Source organism: Muscardinus avellanarius (genome assembly GCF_963383645.1).
Source record: "Muscardinus avellanarius genome assembly, chromosome: 4".
In the NCBI taxonomy this organism is placed as follows: Eukaryota; Metazoa; Chordata; class Mammalia; order Rodentia; family Gliridae; genus Muscardinus; species Muscardinus avellanarius.
In genome coordinates this window covers 69,143,288-69,163,602 of record NC_137789.1, presented here as the reverse complement: position 1 = coordinate 69,163,602, position 20,315 = coordinate 69,143,288, and the positions used below count along the sequence as shown (strand labels likewise).

At 38.6% G+C, this 20,315-nt stretch overlaps 1 protein-coding gene across 1 annotated transcript in view; it reads left to right on the top strand.

Annotated features, from left to right (window-relative positions):
- The window catches only part of LOC308262320 (phosphatidylinositol 3,4,5-trisphosphate-dependent Rac exchanger 2 protein-like), a gene marked incomplete at both ends in the record, with an annotated part of 238,723 nt that overhangs the window by 82,963 nt on the left and 135,445 nt on the right, over window positions 1-20,315 (top strand). Inside the window, 3 exons of the mRNA XM_080694767.1 lie at window positions 559-663; window positions 4,926-5,027; window positions 9,202-9,363. Of these exons, the coding sequence (XP_080550893.1) occupies window positions 559-663; window positions 4,926-5,027; window positions 9,202-9,363 (369 nt within the window). The remainder of the gene's footprint in view (window positions 1-558; window positions 664-4,925; window positions 5,028-9,201; window positions 9,364-20,315) is intronic.

Here is a 20,315-nt window from a genome sequence, read left to right as displayed (position 1 = left end):
TCTAAACTAACAAATATCTCTCTGAAACGACTTCTCAGATATCATGTCTTTGGGGCCGATAATTATCTTGGTCACTTGTTGCTGGACATTGTCCTCTTTGTCAGTGTTCCTATTAAACACATCTGTCCAGACTAGTGAGAATAGACTGCAGACTAGGACGTTTTGGTCCACGCTTTTTTCTCTACTGAAAATGACTTTCTTCCCTCTCCCTGTCTGGGGAGCATATCGTTGTCCCAGTGCACCTTTCTCAGAAGTAACGTCATTTCTTAAGCTGTATCTGAATTCTCATGACAAAGCTGAGTACATTTGTCTCTATGCTTTGCCACCATTGATTCATTTCTCCATTATTATGTTTATCATATTGAAGTATAATTGATAAATGTCTGTCTCTTTTTTTTTAGGCTATTCTTTCTGGACCAGGGAAAATGAATCAGTAAAACTTAACACTGTGTGTAGTACTTTAGACATAGTAAATGGTAAAGCTTACACATATCCCAGGTTAAAATTTAACAGTGGTGAATCCAATGACTAATTTGTTCTGTTTTGAATGATTCACAGAAAGACAGGTTTCGTATCTATGATGAATACTGTAGCAACCATGAGAAGGCACAAAAATTGCTTCTTGAACTTAACAAAATAAGAACAATCCGGACATTTCTTTTGGTAAGTGTGTATTTATGTGTTATCATATGCTGATATTCTTGACCATCTCAGGAGGAACCAAATAGCATTGGTGTCATGTTAAAGCTGTTTGTGAGATGATCTTTTGCACATTTGGCTAAAAAGCCAGAATCCTTTGATAAATTTAAGAAGTGAGAGCCAGGGTAAGCTTGCTTGTAGAAAAATAGTGCTGATGCCCTCTCCTGGTTGATTATGGATTGCTTGCGAAACCTCAAGAGTTTCATTACTTCTTTTAAGAGAGCTTAAAGTAGGGCAGTAACAGGAAGGAAGCAAATCGTGGATACGGTAAATATAAAGATTGCCTTTCACCTATACATATTTCTTAATCAAATTTCATAAAAACAGAAAAATATATCTTTTTAAAGGTAGCACAAATAAATACATATTTTGGCAGTTACTTAGTCTAATTGCTAGTCAGGACTTTGTTGTAAGTGTATAATTCTGCGATATTTAATACAACATCCCTCAAATCCAGTTTTAGAATATTTCCATTACCTAAAAGAAGCCCTTCAGATCCCCTGGTTTCCAATGATTTATCTTCAACTCAAATGAGTTTTTCCCCCTATCATCTCAAATTTGCTGTTTACCCTATGTAGTGAATTATTTAATTCCTTTCATATCTACTTGGCTTTGTAGTTTCTATTTCTCTATTGAGATTTCTTATATATTTACTCACTGTCGACGCATTATCCTTGTTCTTTAGACAGTTTTTAAAAATTTTAAAACATATTTGCAATGGTTATTTTAACATCTTTGCTAAGTCCAACATCTGGGTACACTCAGCATTTTTATTGACTATGCATGAGTCACACCTTCCTGTTCCTTTTCATATCTCAAAGATATTTTTAAATTAAAACTGGACATTTAAACATATTTCAGCTCTGAATTCTCTATTTTCTCCCTGAAATTGGTTGTTGTTGTTGATATGTTTGTTCCGATTTGTTTTTAGTAACTTGCCCAGATTTAATTGAAGAACCTGTCTTCTCTTGCTTAGCTTAATGGTCAGCCAGTGACTTGTCAGAGGTGATCAAACGTTGTTATCTATCTTGTCCACAGGTCTGTGTGTGAATGTGAGTGTGGACAAATTCAAAGGTCAGATGGTCTACAAATTGATTCCGGTTTCTCTTCCCACAGGACCTTGTTAGGTCTTTTCTGCCTGTGCACACAGCCTCCCAGTCATCCAGAGATAAATATTTTTCTAAGCCTTCTATAGCTTTCCAGGTTATCCCTGTTAAGGTTTTGGCTAATCTGCCCATCTGACCTTTGCCCCAAGCGAGACTGTAGCCTTAGTCTGGAATTTTGGGCAATCCCTGTTTTCCTTAGGGAGTGTGCTGATTTAGCTGACACAACACCTGGGTGTGGGATTTTAGCCCCTTAGGAAGCAAGCTTTCCAGGCTAATGTTATGTGATTGTGCCACCTTGAGAGCACATGGGGGATGAGGCTGGGCGTGTACTGAGGAATGAGACAAATACGGGCAAAGATACTATAGAATCCCAGTGTTCTTATTGGAAATTCAACCATTTTTCATGAATAAAAACTTCTCCTTTTATTTGACAGATGATTTCTAGAGATTTTTCACAGTTTTGCCCAGTATTATAATTGTTTTTTTGGAAGAGGACTTACTGATCTCTTTTTTGCTATGGCCAAAAAGAGCCCCTACCCTGCTGAAAATGTTGGGCTCTTTCTGAAGTATAAGAACTCGCTGTCCTGTCCACTGTGTTCTGTACCCAGCGGTGTTGACTTGGGTTCACTTGGCATTGTGTGAAGTCTCACTAAAAAGTGACAGGCTAAGAGTACTGGGTTTAGGTGATCCTATCACATATGTGGGTAGACCCTGCTTCTGTACTTCTAGCCCCGGCACTGACTGTCCATAAGTGATCTGGATGATGTTAGGTCATTCATTATATCTCTGATGGACTTTACCTTACTCATTAAGTAGGACAGTGGCAATACCCTTCGAAAACATGTAAAATTTTCCAGGCTTTGTGTAATGATATTATTCTTATTTGAGTTGTTGATTATGTGACCCCTCACTAAGTTTTTATGCTCAGTGAAATCTCTGGAAACTTATTTAGGAAATATATTCTTTGTGTCTACATAAAGAGTTTAAAGTATATATAAAACCAGTCTAAAGTAGTGATCAAACCTTGCTATTGGCAAGACAGTTAACAATGTACACAGTACAAAGAAATAAAAACGCGTTAGATGGTCTTGACTTCATTTAGGTTCCTCCAGCCCAGAGGTGGGTAAAGGCATGGTCACATTTATAGGGGTGCTAACTCATGCTGGGGCACTGAAACGTCACTGGGCATATAATGAGATGTAGTGACTTCAAATTTCTCTGGGTTTGAAAACACCACAAATAGTTTGCAAAAGCATTTTCATAGCCTGTTTGCAGTAGGGGATGGACCTTTCAAGAAGCAAGATGTGCATGCATGTGCATCCTCTGCTCTGCCTCTATGGCATCTCTGTGAAGGTCCTTCATGGCTCTGGTTTTTCTGACTTGGAGACACACATTGGGGCAGACACTGAGTTGCTGAGTACAGTGGAGGGCTGTTTTGCAGTATTGGTCTTCCTTTTGCATCCTTTCTTGCTTAGTGCCCACGTTCTCCTGTCAACGCATATTGAACTGTGTGTGTGTGTGTGTGTGTGTGTGTGTGTGTGTGTGTTGCTGGGGGTTGAACCCAGGGGCTTTCTACCTCTACCTCTGAGCTGTGGCCCAGCCCGATTTTTTATTCTTTATTTTGAAACAGGGTCTCACTAAGTTGTGGGGGCCTCACTAAGTAGCTGAGACTGTGAATCCAGATCCTCCTACCTCAGCCTCCCAAGGACTGGAATTACAAGTGTGCGCCACCATGTCCAGCTTGGAACAATATTTTAAAGTAGTCATAGGAAAGGTGATAACGTAGCAGTTTGGCATTTGGGAGGCCCTTTTCTCCCTTTGTTAGATATTTATTCAGTACGCCTTCTGTGGCGGTCTCTATGACAGGCAACTCTGAAACACAATTTGAGTAAGTTTCAAGTCTGTTTCCCTGCCTGGTAGTTTTAAGAGGATGAAGACCTTCCTTGTTTATCAAAGTGGTTTTCTCTTGACCACCACTGTATGTATGGCCAGTGGAAGCTGCTTCAATTTCTCGTCACTGTGATTGCTGATTTTGAGATTTTTCCATTCACCTTGACTCTGCGGGGATCCTATCTGACTCCCTTCTATGAGTCTGGATGCCCAGTGAGTTTGGTGAAGTGTGATAGCAAAAAGAGTCTTAGACCTCACATGGTTACAACCTGTTTTTTATTTATTTATTTATTTATTTATTTATTTATTTATTTATTTAGGTGGTACTGGGGTTCCTGAAAACCCTTCTACCTCCGGGCTACACTCCCATGCCTATTATATATTTTTATTTGGAAACAGGGTCTCTTAAGCCAGCAAGGCTCACTTTGGACCTGTGCGATCCTCCTGTCTCTGCCTCCCAAGCGCAGGGATTACAAGCATGCACCATCATGCCTGGCAACCTATCTGTTTTAAAGGGAGAAAAACTAGCATTCAGAAATCAGTTAAGGTTGCATCACTAGCCAGTGTTGGACCCCAAAGTAGAAATTAGAAGCCAATTATCTTTACACCTGCTCTTCTACAACACTGTGTGCTCTCCATTTCTAATATTCTTTTGGCGCATTGTAATCATAAAACATAATGAAGTTCAAAATGATAGGGACATACACGTACACTGCATTTGGTCAGCTTCCATCTGGGTCCCACCCTCCCCCCTCCCCTTCCCATACATGATACTGAGACTGGCATGGTTGATTTTGTTTATGTTCATGTTGTCACTTAAAAGTGTTTCCTTCATCAAGTCATATCTTTTTTATTAACAAAATCTACCTACCTATCTATCTATCATCTATCTCCTCTCCCTCCCTCCCACTCTCCTCTGTTTCTGTCTCTCTCTATCTCTACCTTTTTTCCTCCTCAGACTTCATACTCAGGAGAATACATAAGAACTAATTTTTATGCAATACATTCAAAATACATTTTGGGTTCTGTAACCAATTTGAAAGGCCAAGGTGTTTTCTTTGACTTTCTGTAAATATTGTTGTGATTGCAAACAGCATGCTCTTTGGAGAAAAAGAAGGCATACAAGGACATATGCTTTTACAACTTTTTAGCATGAAATTTTATAATAGAAGGAAGTTTCATAGCCTCAGGTTTAAAAAATATACTTAATTATGTTTGTTTTTACCCAAGAACTGTATGCTGCTTGGAGGACGAAAGAACACGGATGTTCCCCTGGAAGGATATTTAGTTACCCCGATACAAAGGATATGCAAATACCCACTTCTCCTCAAGGTATTTTGTGTACTTCATTGTAGAATGGGCATTGTGCCTGTCTCTTTTGCTGATAATCTTTCTATAGAATTATCTTTTAAAGAATCTGACATTCTAAAAAAAATAAAGGCAGACTATAATTATTGGAAAAAAGGTAACTTTTTTACAAATTTATATATGGAGTAGAAAGCAAGTCTAGTAGAAATGCCACTAAAAGAGGCTTTTAGTGCTTTTTGTGGAAAACATACTTGCTTGAGTTTCATTTAGAATAAATGAATTAGTTTCAAGAGAGATCCTATTATGTCCATTATGACTGGCGTATATAGCACTTTAGCTGTAGACTCTTTATTTTAAGTAAAGCCAATTTTGGTATTTTTTAATTTTATTTTCCTCAAACCTTGGTGACTTCATGATGCTAATGAAGTTAAGGTCAAAATTTCACATTTTCAGAGCCAAGATTTTAAACCATTATTGTAAGGGAATGATGCATGTCATGTAGGATAATAAATGATACAGCATAGAATGCGATGACTCAGAAATTCCACCTATTAAAGACAAGAAATGCCCTGCTAATGCAGGTCTGTCACCTCATTACACTAACCACTGTTTTTATGACAAATATATTGTAGTGTACTAATGATTGCCCTTACTGTAAGGTTTTATAAGTAGGTCAGGATACTGATTTTTAAAACTATACTTTTGGGGACAATTACATAGGATAGGCACTTTGGAGTAGTGGTTGAGAGCACGGGTTCAAATCCCAGGCACTCTGCCTACCAGCTGTTTGACTGGAATAAGTAATCTAACCCTTAATGCCTTGGGTTTCACTTATGAAATGGAGATAGTGATGAAAGTATAACACATACCTATGAGAATACGTATATGTATATGTTTGTGGGAATACACATTTATATGCATATATGTACACTTTAAAATAATTATTTTAACTTATATAAATCATTTGACATAGCATATGCTTTATACATTTTAACCATTTTATTCATATTTATTCTATTCTGATTTGTTTCAATCTATTAATTACTAGCAAGTATTTACATTTAAAAAATACTCAGAAAGCCAGGCGTGGTGGCACACGCTTGTAATCCCTGCGCTTGGGAGGCAGAGACAGGAGGATCACGCAGGTTCAAAGCCAGCTGTGCTGGCTTAAGAGACCTTGTTTCCAAATTAAAAAAAAAAAAGTATAAAACAGGTCTGGGAGTGTAGCCTGGAGGTAGAAGGGATTTCAGGAACCCCATTAACACCAAAAAAAAAACCAAACCAAAAACAAAAAACAAAAAACAAATCACCTCAGAAATTCTGTGGAAATAGTAACTGGTGTTCTTGATTTCCCCTTTAAGTTATAGATGTTGTAAATTTAAAATAGAAATATAGCTTTTATTTGTACTGGCGATTGAACCCCAGGATATTCTTCCTCTGAGCTATACCCCCAACCCTTTTAATTTTGAAAGAGGATCTCTCTAAGGTGCTAAGGGTTTTGCTAATTGATGAGGCTGGGCTCACACCTGCAATTCTCCTGTCTCAAACTTCCACTTACTAGGATTACAGTTGTGTGCCACCATGCCTGGCAGAAATACATTTGTTTTTTAAACTACAACTTTTGTCAATTGCATAGATTAGTTCTGTGTGTAAAATTTTCTTGGAAATAATTTTGTATTAAAATGCAAGGGTTGCTGTTTGTGCAAAATTTTGGCACAGTGTTTGGAAGGTAAAGACAATTGGTGCAAATGTGACTCCTTTCTTTCTAAGAATCCCTATTGTCCTCTAGCTCAGAGACTTAAGTTTGTACTCATTCCAATGATTCCTGTTATTTGTGATTTTTTTTTTTATTCACAATCCCAGGGGATTTGTTTCTCCTTTATACGTGTGATATTGAGGATTAAACAAAGAGCAAGTGCTCTAGCACGAGCCATACTTCCAGTCCTTTCAATTTTAATTATTATTTTATTTTATTTTTGTGGTACTGGGGATTGAGCCTAGGGGCATTTTAGCTCTGAGGTACACCCCCAGCCCTATTTTTTATTCTTTATTTAGAAACAGAGTCTCACTGAGTTGCAAAGGGCCTCACTAAGTAGCTGAGGCTGTCTGCAAACCACTATCCTCCTGTCTCAGCCTCCCAAATGCTGGGATTATAAACTTGCGCCTCCACGCCTGGCTCAATTTTTTTTTATTTTTTTTATTTTTTTTTTACTTTTTGAAACAAAATCTCACTAAGTTGCTTAGGATGACCTCCAACTTGTGATCCTCCCCCTTAACCTCCTGAGTAGCTGGGATGGCAGGTGTGCACCACCATGCCTTAATGACATGTGTTCGTTCTAAGTGTATGGAGGGATTGGAATATACAGATTAAATAGTTGATCTAAATTACTCATTTCCGGTTAGGGATGGACCCAGGTATTTGAACTTATTTCTCAAAAAAAAAAAAATCATCATGGCCACATCTTTGCCCTATAAGAAGGTCAGTAGAGTGGAGAGGTAGTATATATATACATGCATATTATATTAGTGTTGATGTCTGTTAAAAAATTGTGTGGGATTCTCTTTGATTTTAAGTGTTTTTATTTCTTTGATGAAAAATATTAAAGGGGTTGGGATGTAGTGTTCAAAAAGATACTGCTGGTCTTACTTGTATAACTTAAAATTGAGTTGGCCCATCAACACAACGTTTGTGGCAAATCACTACCCAAAGATTACTGCTGAGTCTTTCTCTGATTATTTTATATTACCTACATTGATGTCTCAACTCCACATACACCCTCTGGGTATCATTCCTTTGACCCCACCTCCTGGGCTTTGGATTAACTTGACATATAATATTTATTTATTATTTATTTATTTATTTATTTATTTATGCAGTACTGGGAATGGAACCCAGGGGGCTCTCTACCTCCAAGCTATACCCCCAGCCCTATTTTTTTTTTTAATTCTTTATTTTGAAACAGGGTCTCACTGAGTTGCAGAGGGCCTCACTAAATAGCTGAGGCTGTCCTTGAATCATGATCCTCCTGTCTCAGCCTCTTGAATGCTGAGGTGACAAACGTGCACCACCACACCTGGCTTAACTTGACATATAATTTATAAGTGCATCGTGTCCTTTGAATTTTTGAAGAAGTTTGCATATTTCTGTGCTGTGGAGTTGTGATCCAACATCACTTTGTAAACCTTGTCCTGCGTGTTGTGCTATGTACGTTCTTCTAGTGTTGCACTGCAGAACAGAGGGTGAACATACCGAATGGAGGCTCCAAGTCAGGCAACTCAGAAGAGACCAGGAACTTCACTCCTTCTCACTGCATGTTGAGAATGAAGAGAATTCTTTTGAAGGGATGCCTTGGGGTTTCTGTAATTGCGTTTTCTCCTTGATGATGACAACCATAGTAAAGAAACAAATGACTAATTAAAAAGTAATGTCACAACTGTCTAGACAGTGGGTGAAGATGTTTAATTTTGTGCTTCTAAACAATAGCTAACAAGACCTTTTAATGTATTTAAAGGATTAAATATTATTCTAGTTTTAATACTCTGAGTGGGAAAAAATAGAAATAACTCCCCTAAACTCCCGAATACCAAGAATAAAACAGGAAACCATTGGGTATATGGTGGTTCATTTATCACAGAGAATGTACCTGAAAAATTGGTAAAAACAGTGCACACTGCTTCTTTAATGGGAGTGTTGTGGAAGTTGGTGAACTCTTCATTTTGCTGGAGTGTAAGACATGTAAAAGTTTTGCTTTGTATTCATTTCTAAAAAATTTTAGAAAATAGACTTTTTAATTATTTTTGACATTGTGAAACTTACTTATTTGAAGATTTATTCTGTTAAAGACTCTAGGATAAGAAAATACGTACAGATATGCTTCTGTTAGAACAAAAGTCAGACTCATAAAAAAAAATTACGTGTGCTCCAGGTGAGATATTTGAAGATTTGAAAGAAGAAACCTAACTTCATCTTTAAAAACAAAATAATTTTGAGGAAAACATTGAGGTGACTGAAAACATGCAGTGGGGTAATGCTTATTCATGAATGTGACCTTCTGTTTTTGATCTTAATCTTAGTGGAGTTTATGAATGAAAGTGACTCTCACGATCTCTGTCCTTCTCATTTCCTGGTCAGTCTGGACCTGCTGTACCAGAAAACAGGAGATTAAAGAGCAATTTATTTTTCTCTGTGTATAAACAGGAGTTGCTGAAGCGGACTCCACGGAAACATAGTGACTACGCAGCAGTGATGGAAGCCCTCCAAGCCATGAAAGCTGTCTGTTCCAACATCAACGAGGCCAAGAGGCAGATGGAGAAGTTAGAAGTCCTAGAGGAATGGCAATCTCACATTGAAGGCTGGGAGGTACATTCATTTTGCTCAATCGTGGAGTTTAAAATAGTTCAGTTAGGTCACATGCCTGAGAGGAATTACCGGGGCTGGATGGAACCATTAATGGTCATTTTTCTAGATGTTTTGCTAAAGGAACATCATCAATTCTGAGAATTCTGAGGAATGCTGCTGCTGCTTTTTGTGTGTGTGTGATACTGGGGATTGAACCCAGAGGCATTCTACCTCTGAGTTATACCACCGATCTTTTAAATGTTTTGATGTTGTTGTTTTGAAACAGGTCTTGTTAAGTTGCTAAGAGTCTTCATAAGTTGCTGAGGCTGTCTTTGAACCTGTGATCTTCCTGTTTGAGCCTTCTGAGTACTGTGTTAGAGGTGTGTCCAACTACGTCCAGTTGAACGTAGTTGAATACTTTATATTTCTAAAGTTAATTGTCTTAGTCTTGGCCAGTGTGTGATGGAGCCAGTAGATACTGTGTGGGTTCTAAACCTCAGTATTTCAGAATTTATGAGTCATGAATTATCTTTTTTTGTCAACAAGTACTTTTCCAGAGAGAGAGGAGAGAGAGAGAGAGAGAGAGAGAGAGAGAGAGAGAGAGAGAGAGACCTACATTGGTTCCATAATTTGACTGTTGTGAATTAATACTACTCTAAACATGAATATGCATATATTATTATGACTTTCTGATTTCAGTCCTTTTGGAATGATACCCATGAGTGGTATAGGAGGATCATTAGCTGTATTCATTCCCAGTTTTCTGAAAAATTTCCACACTGATCTCTATAGTAGGTGCATTAATTTGCACTTTCACCAATAGTGTAGAAGAGTCCCTATTTCTCCATATCCTTGTTGGCATTTATTGTTGCTTCTTGAGGAGTGCCATTTTGATTGGGATGGAATTAGATGGAATCTCAGTGTAGTTTTCATTTGCATCTCTCTAATTGCTAGTGATATTAAACAATTTTTTCATGTATGTATTGGCCATTTGTATCTCTTTATGAAGTGTCTATTTAGTTCTATTGCCCATTTCTTGATTGGGATATTGGTTTGTTAGCATTGAGCCTTTTAAATACTTTGCATATTTTAAATATTAGTCCTCTGTCAGAGGAATAGCTGGCAAAGATGTTCTCCCATTCTGTGGGCTCTTTCTTTAGACTCTTGATTTTTTTTTTTTTTGATGAACAGAAACTTTTTAGTTTAATCTATCCCATATATTAATTCTTGTTCTAATTTTTTGAATTTTGGTGGTCTTATTAAGGAAGTTTTACCTGTGCTTATATGTTGGAGTGTTGGAATTATGCACTCTTCTAGTAATTTCAAAGTCTGGTTTAATTTCCAGGTCTTTGATCCAGCTCAAGTTAACTGTTGTACAGGGTGATGGGTAAGAATTTAATTCCATTTTTCTACAAATGTATGACCAGTTTTCTCAACACCATTTGTTGAAAAGGCTGTCAGATGTGTTTAGCACCTTTGTCGAAAATCAATTGCTATAAGTGTTTGGATTTATTTCTGTATCTTCTATTCTGTTCCATTGGTCTATGTGTTTGTTTTTGTGCCAATAGCATACTGTTTTTATTACTATACCTCTGTCGTATAATTTGAAGTCAGGAATTGTGATGTCTCCTGCATAGTGCTTATTCTGAGAATTGCTTTGGCTATTATGGGTCTTTTGTTTCTCCATGTAACATTTATGATTGATTTTTCTAGGTCTCTAAAGAATGAGATTGGTATTTTGATAGGGATTACATTGACTCTGTAGATCACTTTTGGCAGAATGGCCACTTTGATGATACTTATTCTGCCTGTCCAAGAGCAAGGGAAATGTTTTCATCTTCTAAGATCTTCAATTTCTTTCTTTAGTGTTTTATAATTTTCCTTGTAGAGGTCTTTTACATCTTTGGTTAGATTTATTCCTAGGCATTTTATTGTTTTTGAGGTTATTGTGCATGGAATTGTTTTCTGGATTTGTCAATGGATTCATGGGTGTCATATAGAAAAGCTACTGATTTTTTAGATTGATTTTATATCCTGCTACTTTGCTGAATTTGTTATGGGATATATACACAATGGAATTCTACTCAGCAATCAATAAGAATAAAATAAGGTAATTTTCAATAAAGTGAATGGACGGAAAACAATATGTTAAGTGCGATTCACAGAAAGTGAAGGGTCATATATTTTCTCTCATATGGGGAAGCTAGGGAGTAATCAAAATACCAGAGCAACTTCAGATAATGGAGAAGAAACTTCAGTGGAGCCAAGGAGGTGGTATAGGGGAGGAGAAGGAGGATCAATGAGGGAATCACTTCCATTGATAGTGTGTACATATTTGAGAATGCCAGTCTCAAAAACCTGTATGGTGAAGAAGGGAGTGGAGAGAGGGAGCCAGGGGAAAGCCCACCAAGTGCTGTGAGGGTGTATGTCCCTATCACTGTGAACTACATTATGATGTGAGACTAAAAGCATAAAAAATGATAAAAGTATAAAAAATTTGCCTTATTTAAATGTGAATGAGCTTTGGGCTAGTATAATTTTTATGTTATAAGCAATTAAGATACATTTTTTTTTAAAGTCTTAAAAAAGATTGAAAATGTTCCCAGCCCAATACTGTATCCTATGCCTATAGGTGGATTACTCTATCTTTAGGGATTTATAGCTAATTTGTTTCTAATTTTAAATATATTGGTTTTCATTTAGATTTCAAATTATATCCAGCAAATGAAAGAAGCCAGGCGTGGTGGCATACATCTCTAATGCTAGTACTTGGCAGGCTGAGACAGGAGGTTCCCAGGTTCCTGTCTAGCCTCAGCAACTTAGTGAGACCCTCTGCAACTCAGTGAGACCCAGTTTCAAAATAAAAAATAAAGTAAAGCTGGGGAATGTTGTGTGGAGGTATAATGCCCCTGGGTTCAGTCACAGTACCACAAAACAAAACAAAATAGAACAAAACCCAGTTATGCAAAGAAACCTCAAACACTGATCTGAGGAAATTCTCTCATTTGTCCATTCTTTGCTATAAATCTTTTAAAATGCTAACTGGGATGCAACTTAGCTTCCTCTTTGTCTGCATTCTCCCATTTCAAGTGTCCCGGGTGGCCTTCTATTTCAGCATGAATGCTACCTCTTTCAGTCAGTGAGAATGGTTGTGTGTTTTACAGTTGATTCATGATGATGATTCCTTTCCCGGGGAGCAGCTGTCCTGCTGGGATGAGAAAAATGGAGTAAAGTTTGCTTTGCCATTCTGTTGTCACTCAAACATTGGATGAAAAACCCAACTTGCTTTAAGTTGTAGAATTTGCAGTGAAATCTGCCAGGACTTTTTACTAAAACAAGAACTTCAGAGACTCTTTTCAGTACTCTAAGGAAATGAAATCAGTCATAATTTCGTTTCCTTCTGGGGTATATTCTAAAATTTGGGTCTGTTGCAGAAACGATGGTTTCTTTAAACACTATTGATATTGTTTGCATGGTATGTAACAGCTTCTTAAAGGAATATTTAGTAGGCTGTACTGTGTCATAAGAGACCCAGAGCAGAGGATGCCTCAGCTTCAGATGCTATAGTTTGGATCTTGAATATCCCGTAAAGGCTCCTGTATTGAAGGCTTGGTTCCCCAGACTATGGTTCTACAGGAAGTAGTAGAAAGTTTAAAAGCTGGAGCCTACTAAGTTGCTGAGAGCCTCACTAAGTAGCTGAGGGTGGCTTCGAACCTGTGCGATCCTCCTGTCTCAGTCTTCCAAGCGCTGGGGGTGTAGCCTAGAGGTAGAAAGTCCCTGGGTTCCACCCCCAAGTACCACAAAAAAAAAAAAAAAAAAAAGATGGAGTTCAGAGGAAAGAAGCTGAGTTATTGGTGATGTGACCTTGAAAGGAATATTGGGACCCTGGACCTTTCCTGCCTCTTCACTTTGCTTCGTGGTCACCATGAATTGAACAGATGCCCTCTGCTTCCTGTTCCCTTACGATGTACTGTGGCACTGAAGGCTCAAAGCAACTGAGGCCAAACAACCTGGACACCTCTGAAAATGTCAGCCAAAAACCCCTTCTTCCTTCTAAGATGATTACCTTAGGTATTTGTTATAGCAATGGAAAGCTAACTAGAATACCACTTTGGTGGTTTTATGATACCGAGTACAAGAGAAAAATGGAACATCAAGAAATTGAATGGTGTTTAGGGAATTCTGTAGAGTATTCAGGGAAATCAAGAAAGACTGCAGCTCCAACAAGAACAGGGCAGATGATATGAATGTCTGATTCCAGGAAAGGTGGCAACGGGAATTCTACTTGAGTAGGTGTTGACAATAGATATGTGAGACACAACCATACAAAAGTGTCAGGAGTGCGGGGTCTCTGGGGATCCAGCTTGCCAAGATAGTATAATCACTATTATACAGACCTAAAAACTGAGGCCTACTGAACTTACCAGGAGTATTAAAACTCACAGGTGGAAAAGTTTAGTTGTAAAGATTAGCAGCCTGATTCTTTTTTTTGTGTGTTATTATATTTAAACCCAGAGATAAAATTAGCCAGTTCTTTAGATAAAGTTTGTTTTCCTGCTTTCCCTTTATTAGTTGACTATAGAAACTAGGTTTTGGTCAGCACTTATATAGTAAATGACATGGAAGATCTTTACAATTTCATTTTTCAAGTAGTACCATTTATTAATATAATATTATATATGTTATGTAACATTCAAAATATTTCAGAAGATATCCAGTCATTAATGTACTCTAAACAAGAAGTTTATTAGCTGTTTAATCAGAGTTGTTGATTTCTCAGTTTCAGACTGCTTCTTGGTGGATCAATTAATTGTGTCATAATAATGAAAACATACGTATTTTGCCAAGGGAGTATCAATAAATATTACATTATTTAGTAATTCACCTTTAGTGGTTCTGGGGTTCCTGGAAGCCCTTCTACCTCCGGGCTACACTCCCAGACCTATTTTTTTATTTGGAAACAGGGTCCCTTAAGCCAGCGCAGCTGGCTTTGAACCTGAACCCCCTGAACCTGAAGGATCCTCCTGTATCTGCCTCCCAAGCGCGGGGATTACAAGCATGTGCCATCACGCCCGGCCTTAGTAATTCACCTTTAAATTCTTGATTTTCATTTTTCAAGTTTGGAAAAAAATAATCACAATAAATATGTGAAATTATTACTGTTAGAGGTGTTAGGGAAAATAAGATCTAAGATAATTGTGTTTTAAAAAGTAAAGAGAAACAATAGAAATTTGGCACATTTTTTTTCTGGTACTAGGGATGGAACTCAGGGGAGTCTACCTCTGAGTGACAACCCCAGCCCTATTTTTTATTCTTTATTTTGAAACAGGGTCTTACTGAGTTGCAAAGGGCATCACTAAGTACCTGAGGCTGTCTGTGAACCCTGATCCTCCTGTCTCAGCCTTCCCAAATGTGGGATTACAAGCGTGCGCCACCGTGCCTGGCTGGCACTTCTTGATTATCTTTTTACATGAAGAAGTACAATGCTACAAGAATATTTTGGTCACTTCTTATTGGTATTATAATCTGTTTGCTGCTGACAATAATTGAATTTATATCTGACAGTGTATTGATTTCAGATTACATTTGTTATTTTTTAAATAAATTTTTATTGGTGCATTGTAATCATACATCTCACTGGGATAAAAAAACTTGTGATATACATGCACACATACCCCATCAGCCCCTACTCAATCTCTAACCCCTTCCCTCCCCCTCTCTCCTACCCATGCTTGGCTTCCTGATTGACTTTGATATGTTTAAGTACATCTTGTGCTTTAAAGAGTTTCCCTTATCCTCCCTCTTATCCCTTCAGATATGTCACCTTCATTGCTCCTCTATGGGGTCCCTTCTTCATCTAGAGTTCCTCCTGCTACCCATTTCTCCCTAATATTTTGCACATTAAGAAAAGCATCTGATTTCTTATTTTTTTGTGACATTTCACTGTAAATGCCGTAATTTTGTTCTCCCTTATGGCTGGACAAAATCCCATAGTTTTGAAACCCAGTCATTTGTTGAAGGACATCTTGGTTGGTTCCACAGTTTGGCAATGATGAACTGTGCAGCTATGAACATGTTCATGCATTAGTTTGGTATTTTGGTTTTCATTCTTTTTGGTAGATACCCAGAGGTGGTATTGCTGGATCATATGGTAAGTTCGTTTTCCTTCTTCTGAGGATCTTTTATACTGTTCTCCAAAATGGTTGCACCAACTTGCAATCCCACCAACAATGTATTAGAGCTTATTTCTCCATACTCATTCCCACTTACTGAAAACCTGAAAGCCAGACGGTGAGTAACTTTGACAGGATGATCCACTCACAACCAAGTTTTTTTTTAAATAGAGGTCACTTGGATCTGGAAATCTGCTGAGAGATTAGGTGAGGCAGCAGCAGCTTCTATTGCTTTCTGGCCACACAGCTGAAGAAACCCGCTGGCCCTTTGCTGTGAAGCAGGCCCCAGTTCCAGGTCTGCTGTGTAACAGGCTCCAGCCTTGGCTCACTGGCTTCAGAACTGGCCTCGCCCCTGGGCAGGGTATGGTCCCAGCCTCACTGGCTCCAGACCTGTCCTCACCATGCAGCAGGCTCCAGGCCTGGACCACTGGCTCCAGACCCCCCCACCCCCACCCCATGGCAGGCTCTGGGCCGGGCCTCGCCGCCCAGTAGGCTCTGTGGACATGATGTTTACAGAGGTTCCCATTTTCCCCTCCATATATATACATATATAGACATACATATAGTATATATACACATATATTTTAGTAGGAAAAAACAGCACGTGTCATTTGCAGAAGCTGAGAGCCCAATTCCCTAGCAGCATGGATTTAATCTCCACACTGAAATCTCAGGCTCACAGTCTCACCATGGAGAGTGAAATCTATTGCTCTAAGCACACCCTGACCCCCAGTGCAGTATAGAGGAGAACAGTGGCCATGAGTTAAGGTTCCCCAGGACACTCGGCACAGTGAATTAGCCAGCAATATGGACGGGGCTCCCTCCGACTTGCTCTGGACATTTTTCTTACATAGTGTGTTGTCCAGGATTCCTTCACATATGCAGCAAGAGCAGTCTACTTTTGGGGAGATATTTTCAAAAATTAAAGATGGATTGGATTGCATCTGTCTGACTCTCCCAAATACTGGCCGCCGCCACTACCACCATTTTGGGCCGTGTCTGCAAAACTTTTTCTTACATAGTATGTTGTTTAGAGTTACTGAGCATGTGGGACAGGAACAGTCTATTTTTGGAGAGATTTCTTCAAAATTCAAGGTGAATTTGGTTGGATCTGTCTACCTCTCCTGTATACTGGCCACCGCCACCGCCTTGGTCTCTCCTAGAGTATGTTGTTGTTAAGGATTCCTGTGCATGTGTGGCAGGAGCAGTCTGTTTTCTGATCTCTTCTGGGATATTCCTCCAAAAATCACTTTTCTTGCAGTGGCAGGCGCCATGCTGCAGTCTTGCCCCTAATTCTGCCATTTTCCACTCTCTCTCCTATATTTCAGATAGGAAGTCATGACTGGAAATGTTTCTGTGTGTTGTCCCAATCAGCTATTAAATCAAACTCTGTTGTCTAGGGTTTCTCAGAGGGATTCATATCCTATTCTGCTGCTGCTAACCATCACTGCTGTGGCCGTGGTCACGGCTGCAGCTGTAACTGTAGCTGCTGCCATCTTCCTCCCTCTTCAATATTTTTTTAATAAAATAAAACAGTACATGTCTTTTTCAGGAGTTTGGGACCCAAGTACTTAGTAGCAATGTGTTTTATCTCCTCTCCAAGAGTGGAGGCCCCCAACTTCACCACGGAGAGTGGGTTCTGTTGCCTTGAGCACACCCAGCCCCAGTGCTGTGCAGAGGAACATGGTGGCCAGGAGTACCCTCATGTCCCCTTGTTTTCTTGAATATGAGTCTTGGAGAGACTGGTGATGAGACTTTTGTGGTGTTTTATTATTATTCTGTACTAGGTGACTTGGTAGGTACAAAGTTGTCCACTATCTGGAGATAGAATTGATTTATAGATGGTCCTTGTTTGTGAGGATAGATGGTTCTGCAAAAAGACCACTGAAAGTGAATCTACTTACACCAGAGGGACAACATTTCCTAAGTGGAAGGAGAGGGTGTGATTTGGGCTTTTTCTTGGTAAAATGAATATTTATATTACTAGTTTGATTTGTATGAGACAAAATTCAGGTTATAACTTTACTGAATAACTTGAACCTCAAAAAGAGCAAATCCAAGATGAGTGGTTTTTCTGCGCGGGGGGGGGTGGGGGTGGTGGCATGTCTATTTTATGACAAATTTGTATGATAAAACTGATACTTACTCTTCATTTTATGTTTGCTTTCATAGAATTTGTAAGAGATTTCTCTTTGTAAGAATGTTCAAATGCTTTATCCATTTTCCCAAGGGACTCTCTGATGTTGAGTTGTTTTCCTTTGAAACACCCTAGAGTTGTCAATCTTGTCAGTTTTTTTTTTTTTTCTTGAGCTGTGAATGGACCGAGCTCTTGGATCTTTGTCTGTCGATGCATTGTGTATGAGTGGGGAAGGAATTTCAAGGCTGTATGTCATCTTTCATCTCTTCTAAGATGGTGGGTTTTTTTTTTTTTTTTTTTTGCAATCAGTTTGTGTTTTTCTGATTGACATGCAATATTTAGTTTGAAGGTGAACCAAGTAGACCCTGGCATTGAAGCAGAGAGAATGGATGTTGGAGTCTAAGGTTAAACATAGTTGGTTGGCTAATCGGTAGTTTCAGATTACAGCCAGTCCCATCTGGTGGAGATTTATACAAGGAGAAAATAATGTAGCATATTGCCTGGTATGTTGTAGAAATATCAAAAACCTGATTTTTTGTCCAGAGACCACATAATTGGTACTCAGGATAAGTAACAGTCTAGCTGTCAATTCAACCTCTGATGTTAGGCTGAAAGGAAATTTAAATAGTAACAATGATATTCTATACATCTACGTCGTTACTGAAGACAAGGAAATTTAATTGAGGAAGTTTATGAATCTCACCCAAAAAAGTCCTTACCATGAAACTGTTAGTATTATCTTCCTGACACTATATTTAAAATGAAACACATTCACCAATTTTCTAAAGGTAGATTTTCTTCACCTCAAATAAATCTTGCTTATAAGCCATAAAAACCAAAACAGAAAACTAAAAAAATAAAACCCCTGATTTAAGAATTCATTGAAATAAAATATTTATTATGCATATTTTAAATAAATACACATTTGCTATAGGATAGGCATTTAGAATTAAAATCTAGCATTAACTTTCCAAATGAAGATAAAATACTAACCAAGTGAAGTAACATAATACAGATTTAAAGAAATATCCAGTGAAGATCCAGGCATATGTAAATCCAGTACTTGGGAGGCTGATATAGGAGGATTGAAGATTCAAGACTAGCCTCAGTAACCAGTTCAGGTAACTTAGTGAGGCTGTTTTAAAATAAAGAATTAAAAGGGCTGGAGATATAGCTCAGAGGTAGAATGTCCCTGGGTTCAATCCCTAGTTACACACCTCCCCGCAGAAAAATATTCAATGATTTGTTTTTGAAATTTTAATTTTATCTTTTTTTTTCTAGGATAGAGATACTATTCATTATAGATAAATTAATAAGAAGTCATTACTAGCTGGGCGTTGTGGCACATACCTGTAATCTCAGTTTGAGAGGCTGAGAGAGGAGGATCACTGGTTCAAGTACAGCCTCCATAATCACCAACCTAGTGAGACCTTATTACAAAATAAAAAAGTAAGCCAGACATGGTGGTGCATGTTTGTAATCCCAGCATTTAGGAAGTTGAGACAGTAGAATCACGGTTCACAGACAGCTTCACCTACTTAGTGAGGTCTTTTGCAACTCAGCGAAACCCTGTTTCAAATGAAAGAATAAAAAACAGGGCTGGGGATGTCACTCAGAGGTAGAATGCCCCTGGATTCCATCCCCAGTACTGCAAAAGATAAATAAACAAAATAAAATAAGCTGGGCATTGAGCCGGGCATGGTGGCTCACGCTAGTAATCCCCGCACTTGGGAGGCTGAGACAGGAGGATTGCACAGGTTCGAAGCCAGCCTCAGCTACTTAGTGAAGCTCTCAACAACTTAGTGAGACCCTGTTTCCAAATAAAATATAAAATAGGGTTGGGAGTATAGCCCAACCCATATAGGTTCCACCCCAGTACCACACACACACACAAAAACAAAAAAGCTGGGCATGGTGGCGCAGGTTTGTAATCCCAGCATTTGGTAGGCTGAAATAGGAGGATCATGGTTTGCGGACAGCCTCAGCTACTTAGTGAGGCTCTTTGCTACTCAGCAAGACTCTGTTTCAAAATAAAGAATAAAAAACAGGGCTGAGGGTGTAGCTCAGAGGTAGAGTGCTCATGGGTTCTATCCCCAGCACCTCAAATAAATAAATAAATAAATAAATAAATAAATAAATAAATAAATAAGGCTTGGGGTTTAGCTCAGAGGTAGTGAGTCCCTGGTTCAATCCCCAGCATATCTCTCTCTCTCTCTCTCTCTCTCTCTCTCTCTCTCTCTCTCTCTCTCTCTCTCTCACACACACACACACACACACACACACACACACACTCACATGCGCGCACACACACAAATCACTGGCCATCAGAATAGATTCATATTCATAATTCAGGACAGTTTCTTCTTAATGAGCACAGAACATAATACATGTAATTGTGTGTGTGTATATGTGTGTGTGTGTGTGTGTATATATACACACACACACATATATATATATATATACACACACATATATGCATACATATATATGCATATATGATTTTGTGGCACTGGGGTTCCTGGAAGCCCTTCTACCTCTGGGCTACGCTCCCAGACCTATTTTATACTTATTTTTATTTTTGGAAACAGGGTCTCTTAAGCCAGTGAGGCTGGCTTCGAAACTGCATGATCCTCCTGTCTCTGCCTACCAAGCACGGGGATTAC